At 38.4% G+C, this 7,500-nt stretch overlaps 1 protein-coding gene across 1 annotated transcript in view; it reads left to right on the top strand.

The window, feature by feature from the left end:
- LOC137639782 (sialidase-like) overlaps positions 1-7,500 on the top strand; it is a 13,224-nt gene that overhangs the window by 3,785 nt on the left and 1,939 nt on the right. The window contains exon 4 of the mRNA XM_068372026.1: positions 4,776-5,631. Coding sequence (XP_068228127.1) covers positions 4,776-5,631 — 856 coding nt within the window. The remainder of the gene's footprint in view (positions 1-4,775; positions 5,632-7,500) is intronic.

The following is a 7,500-nucleotide window of genomic DNA, read 5'->3' as shown; positions in this document are numbered from 1 at the left end:
GATCATTGTAGGGTTTTTTGCCCAACCTTTATCTTCCAAGGAAGGTTGGTACGCCCTGGCCGCGTATTTCCTCATCCACGGAGAGAGAGAGAGAGAGAGAGAGAGAGAGAGAGAGAGAGAGAGAGAGAGAGAGAGAGCGCCTTACCTTACCTTACCTTATTGTCTTGTTCCATGTTTGGGTTCCCCCAGGTCCCTCAGTGTGAGGCACCTCTTATATCCACCAGAGAGTTTCTAATTCATCTTCCGGTGTATTTTGCATCTTCCAGTTTTGGATGGTCTGAGAGAGAGAGAGAGACTTTTGTGTGTTAATGAGATCTGAATGTACTCGTGTACGGTATATATATATATATATATATATATATATATATATATATATATATATATATATATATATATATATATATATATATATATATATGCTCTTCGCACTCCCCAAGAGAGATTAGTTCAACAAACGTTCAACTGGGCTCCACAAGGCGCTAGAAGAGTTGGAGGACCCAGCCCTACATGGCTGAGGACTACGAAGCGCGAAATAGGAGACGAGGAATGGAGAAGCATTGAATTAAAAGCTCAAGATACAGACGACTTGCGAAATCCAACGGAGGGCCTTTGCGTCAATAGGCGTAGGAGGAGATGATGATGATGATATATATATATATATATATATATATATATATATATATATATATATATATATATAATGTATACATATACACATATGTATACATATATATATGTATATATATATATATATATATATATATATATATATATATATATATACACACATATGTATACATATATATATGTATATACATACATACATGCACGTGTTTTTATGCGTTATGTATACACTACAATATCAAAAACTGATGCCCACAATCTTTTTCGACCACATCAGATTGCCATAAAAAAAATGGTACTAAATTAATGTAATCTTTCCCACCTGTTGAGTGCCCTCCCTCACATCTGAAAGTCGTATTCCCCCATTGCAAGTCATCAGCAGGGGACAGTTTCCTTAATGCAATATTGCAATGATGCAAGCACGGATGGTTTTATACATTTCCCGTTACAAGACCCAGCAGAGAAATTAGTCACAACAGGACATTTTGCAATAAGGAGCCATTTCCTGCTGATGAATTTAAGGGAGTGTTTGGGGGGGGACGTGTTTTTTCTTGGTCTTCAGTTAGATTTATGGCAGGTGGTGATTTTATTAAATAATTGTATCTTGTTTGGATGTGTAAACTAAGAATACAGAGGTCTGGAGGGAATTGCCTCATAACTTGGTGTTATTACCTCCGCCAACGAAGTTGGAAGGAGGTTATGTTTTACCCCCTGTTTGTGGCTTTGATTTTGTGTGTTTTTTTTTTTTTAGTGTGAACAGTTTCCTGGCCACAATTTTAGTCATAGATCAATGAAACTTGCAGGGATTAACCATCATGTACAAAGCTTGAAATTGTTAAATTTTGGAAGGGCATTGTCAAAGGTCAAGGTCACGGTCAAACAAAATGTCGAAATCACGTAATCAGCGATATGTTCGGACATCGTTGTCACAGGGACTTCAAACTTAGTTTATATATGAGTGCATGAAAAGCCACGCCAAATAATACATGTTAAGGTGAAAGGTCAAGGTCAAGGTCTCGCAAAAGGTCTGCACTCTACTGATTTCCCCTCTAGTTTATGCTTGGAATTACTTCATAACCCGGTGTTAATTTTGCCTAAAAGCAGAATTTTATCCCTTTCGAATTTATTTATTAAAATTCATTTTGAATATATTATTATTATTATTATTATTATTATTATTATTATTATTATTATTATTATTATCATTATTATTATTTGCTAAGCTACAACCCTAGTTGGAAAAGCAAGATGCTGTAAGCGAAGTGGTCCCAACAGGGAAAATAGCCCAAATAGCCCAGTGAGGAAAAGAAACAAGGAAAAATAAAATATTTAAGATCAGTAACAACATTGAAATAAATATTTCCTATATACACTATAAAAACTTTAACAAAACAAAAGGAAGAGAAACTACATAGAATAGTGTGCCCGAGTGTACCCTCAAGCAAGAATATGTAACCAAGATTTTAAGAAGCCTTGAAATTATTTTATATTGAATTACGAAAGAAGATGGTCATAGAATTTTATGAAAAAACAAAGAAAAAAATAGCATTTTGATAAAGAGACTGATGTCTCACCAGGTAAATCCTCGGACAGCTAGATTAGTGTCAGGTTCAGATTTCCTTTTATGAGCTCTCGTGGCATGGTTGGTTTCGACCTGGCCTTTCATTAGAAGGGGCTAGCGTTCGATCCCAAGTATGAGGTAGAAATTTATTTCTATTTGAACACGATGTTGTGTTGATATTTATCCATATTGACTCATTAGGGGTAATTTGAATGAATTACTACCAATTGTGTCACGTGGTGGCCCGGGGAAATCGGGTAAAACTCGCTGGTAAAGAGACTGATGTCTCACCAGGTAAATCCTCGGACAGCTAGATTAGTGTCAGGTTCAGATTTCCTTTTATGGGCTCTTGTGGCATGGTTGGTTTCGACCTGGCCTTTCATTAGAAGGGGCTAGCGTTCGATCCCAAGTATGAGGTAGAAATTTATTTCTATTTGAACACGATGTTGTGTTGATATTTATCCATATTGACTCATTAGGGGTAATTTGAATGAATTACTACCAATTGTGTCACGTGGTGGCCCGGGGAAATCGGGTAAAACTCGCTGGTAAAGAGACTGATGTCTCACCAGGTAAATCCTCGGACAGCTAGATTAGTGTCAGGTTCAGATTTCCTTTTATGGGCTCTCGTGGCATGGTTGGTTTCGACCTGGCCTTTCATTAGAAGGGGCTAGCGTTCGATCCCAAGTATGAGGTAGAAATTTATTTCTATTTGAACACGATGTTGTGTTGATATTTATCCATATTGACTCATTAGGGGTAATTTGAATGAATTACTACCAATTGTGTCACGTGGTGGCCCGGGGAAATCGGGTAAAACTCGCTGGTAAAGAGACTGATGTCTCACCAGGTAAATCCTCGGACAGCTAGATTAGTGTCAGGTTCAGATTTCCTTTTATGGGCTCTCGTGGCATGGTTGGTTTCGACCTGGCCTTTCATTAGAAGGGGCTAGCGTTCGATCCCAAGTATGAGGTAGAAATTTATTTATATATATATATATACACATGTGCATACTTATATATATGCATATAGCTGTGTGTGTATATATATGTATATATATATGTATATAAAATAGAGAGAGAGAGAGAGAGAGAGAGAGAGAGAGAGAGAGAGAGAGAGAGAGAGAGAGAGAGAGAGAGAGAGAGAATGTTTAATTATGAAAAACAATTGTACCATATTAATGCAAATTTCCCCCTTTGCGGGGTCAGACAAGAAATGACTTCTCCCCATTCACGCTCGTCTTTTTCATTTTTCTCCCAAAAATGTCAAACGGAAGTAAAACTTGTCAAAATTTGGCTGAAGCCGAACTGAAAACCACGCCATTGTTTATAAACGAGTTGAACATACTGTACAGTCTTTATTTATTATTATTATTATTATTAGCTAAGCTACAACCCTAGTTGGAAAAGAAGGATGCTATAAGAGCAAAAGCCCCCAACAGGGAAAAATAGCTCCATTTCTTTTCCTCTACTGAACTGTATACTCTCATTTTTACAATGTTTTTTTTTCCTATTGGTAACCTATCGGAAACGTCTCTGCCTGGTGATCTCATGGACTGGTGTTCGAGACCTGCTCGAGCTTGGGTTGGTGTTTGGGGTAGCCTATAGGTCTGCCTTCTGAGTCATTAGTAGCCATTGCCTGGATACTCCTGGTCCTAGCTTGGGTGGAGAGTGGATGTTTTGGGCGCTGACCAGGCGTATATATGGTCAGTCTGTTGGTTATTGTCACAGTCCCTTGCCTCTGCCATTATTATTATTATTTTTGTAATTACTACTTGCTAAGCTACAACCCTAGTCAGAAAAACAAGGGCTCCAACAGGAAAAATAGTCCAGTGAAGAAAGGAAATAAGAAAAAACTCAAAGTTAAGTTTTAAGAACAATAACAACATTAGAATAAATATTTCATATATAAACTATAAAAACTTGAAAATAACAAGAGAATAAAAACTTGAAAATAACAAGAGGAAGAGAAATATGATAGAATAGTTTGTCTGAGTGTACCCTCAAGCAAAAGAACTCTAACCCAAGACAATGGAAGACCACGAGCAACCTTTAAAACCTTAATCTTACCTTTAGAATGCTCCAACTGAAGAGCCTCTAAGACGTTTAAAATTTTGCTCGGTATTGACCCCTTAAAAGAAAAAAAAAATCAAGGTTACACATTTCCTTTATAGTATGGACGCAACAAAATCTTGAATTTAAGAAAAAAAAAATTAAATAGAAGAAGAGAAATTACTGCAAAATGTTTGATCGTCCAAGAACAAACTGCAACCAGAGATTTGTGCAGTCTACGCCTGTCCCAGTTCTACACCTTTCTGCGGACTCTATAACTTCTTATCCTTTACGTTTAAGATCACACCTCTCTGCGGACTCCAAACTTCTTATCCTTTACGTTTAAGATTACACCTTTCTGCGGACTCTATAACTCCTTATCCTTTACGTTCAAATACACACCTCTCTGCGGACTCCATAACCCCTTATCCTTTACGTTCAAGCACACACCTCTCTGCGGACTCCATAATTCCTTATCCATTACGTTCAAGCACACACCTTTCTGCGGACTCCATAACTCCTAATCCTTTATGTTCAAGCGCACACCTTTCTGCGGACCTCCTGTTCCTTTACGTTCAAGCGCACACCTTTCTGCGGACTCCATAACTCCTAATCCTTTATGTTCAAGCGCGCACCTTTCTGCGGACTCCATAACTCCTAATCCTTTATGTTCAAGCGCGCACCTTTCTGCGGACTCCATAACTCCTAATCCTTTATGTTCAAGCGCGCACCTTTCCGCGGACTCCACAACTCCTAATCCTTTATGTTCAAGCGCACACCTTTCCGCGGACTCCACAACTCCTAATCCTTTATGTTCAAGCGCACACCTTTCCGCGGACTCCACAACTCCTAATCCTTCATGTTCAAGCGCACACCTTTCCGCGGACTCCACAACTCCTAATCCTTTATGTTCAAGCGCACACCTTTCCGCGGACTCCACAACTCCTTATCCTTTACGTTCAAGCGCACACCTTTCCGCGGACTCCACAACTCCTTATCCTTTACGTTCAAGCGCACACCTTTCCGCGGACTCCACAACTCCTTATCCTTTACGTTCAAGCGCACACCTTTCCGCGGACTCCATAACTCCTTATTCATTACGTTCAAGCGCACACCTTTCCGCGGACTCCACAACTCCTAATCCTTTACGTTCAAGCGCACACCTTTCCGCGGACTCCACAACTCCTAATCCTTTACGTTCAAGCGCACACCTTTCCGCGGACTCCACAACTCCTTATCCTTTACGTTCAAGCGCACACCTTTCCGCGGACTCCACAACTCCTTATCCTTTACGTTCAAGCGCACACCTTTCCGCGGACTCCACAACTCCTTATCCATTACGTTCAAGCGCACACCTTTCCGCGGACTCCATAACTCCTAATCCTTTATGTTCAAGTGCACACCTTTTCTGTGGACTACCCCAAAATCTGCACTCTTTGGTGTTGATGCAACAGTTCCTCCTTTACTTAAACCAGATGGCTCAGTCACTCACTGTCCGAAGGAAAAGGCAACCTTTTTGGCAGATGTGTTTGACAGCAAGCATAGTAATGAGAAATTTGAACTTCTTCATTCCTATTTTACTGAGGCTAAACTAACTAGTTTAACTTTTCGATCTCGTGAAATTAAAGCTGTGTTTATGGACCTTTATGCTCATGGAGGTGTACACCCAAATGGTATTTTTCCTTTATTTTTTATAAAGACAGCACATTTCTTAGCTCCAAAGTTATCTGTTATTTTGCGCAAATTAGCAAGAAGAGCTTTTAGCACTTGTTGGAGAATTGCTAAGGTTACTCCACTATGCAGTTGTGTTTGTGGTAGTTCAAGTCCAACTGATTACCGCCCAATTTCCATAACTCTAATATTATCTAAATTTTTTAACGTCTTTTGGCAAAACGCCTTAATAGGTTTGCTGAAGGTAATCATCTATTTCCTAGTTTGCAATTTGGTTTTCGTAAAGGCCTTGGAGTATGTGATGCCCTTCTTACAATCTCCAATGCTGTACAGAAATCCTTTGAATGTGGTCTGGAAGTTCGTATGATAGGCCTCGATTTTAGTGCTGCCTTTGACCGTGTTAATCATGAGGCCCTTGTTTTCAAACTCAAACAGTTGGGAGTTTGTGAGTCGTTCCTTGGCATCATTATTGAATTTTCAAGTAATACAGCGCAAAGAGTTGTTGATGGTCACCATAATGAGTATAGGAATGTGATATCTGTTGTTCCTCATGGTAGTGTTCTTGGCCCATTACTTTTCATACTATATACGCATGACGTGGTTTGGTATGGAAAACAAGCTTGTTGCATATGCAGATGATGCTACTCTCTTTGCTTCAATTGAATGTAGATCTGGGTTTGCTGAATCCCTTAATAGAGATCTAGTTAAAATTAGTGCATATAGTGCAAATTATGGGGTATGAAGGTGAATCCTAACAAAACTCAAAGTGTCATTGTAAGTAATTCAAGGACGCCGGGGCTCCTCAACATCCGAATCTCAGTATTGATAATGTTTCTTTAACTACATTAGGTCTGTGTTTTCTTCAATTGCACAAAAAATTTACTTATTGAGAAATTCTTTCAAGATTTTTGGTGATCAATCTATTCTGAAGACGTTTTTTAATTCTTTCATTTTACCTTGTTTCGAGTATTGTTCTCCTGTCTGGTCTTCAGCTGCTGATTCTCATCTTAATTTGTTGGACAGGAACTTACGGTCTATTAATTTCTTATTCCTGATCTAGATGTTAATCTCTGACACCGTCGTTCAATAATGTCATTATGCATGTTGCATAAGACTTTTTTTTTTTTTTTTTTATAATTCTGACCATCCTTTACAATCAGATCTTCCCGGACAGTTCTATCCTGTTCGTTATACTAGGTATGCAGTTAATTCTAATAGTCAAGTCTTCTCCATCATGAAGCTTAATACCACACAGTACTCAAGAAGTTTTATTGCAGCTGTGACCAAGTTGTGGAATGATCTTCCTAATCGGGTAGTTGAATCTATAGGACTTCAAAAGTTCAAATTCGCAGCATATGTTTTCATGTTGAAGAGGCTTACATAAGTCCTTTTATAGTTTATATATCAAATATCTGTTTTTAATGTTGTTAATGTTTTCTTAAAATATTTTAGTTTAATTTTCATTACGTATATCGTTTATTTATTTCCTTATTTCCTTTCCTCACTGGGATATTTTTCACTGTTGGAGCCCTTGTGCTAATAGCATCTTGCTTTTCAAACTAGGGCTGTAGCTTAGTTAATAATAATAATAAT

The sequence above is a fragment of the Palaemon carinicauda genome, chromosome 4, assembly GCF_036898095.1.
Source record: "Palaemon carinicauda isolate YSFRI2023 chromosome 4, ASM3689809v2, whole genome shotgun sequence".
NCBI lineage: Eukaryota > Metazoa > Arthropoda > Malacostraca > Decapoda > Palaemonidae > Palaemon > Palaemon carinicauda.
The sequence above is the reverse complement of the archived record's forward strand: the minus strand, read 5'-3'. Positions and strand labels throughout refer to the sequence as shown.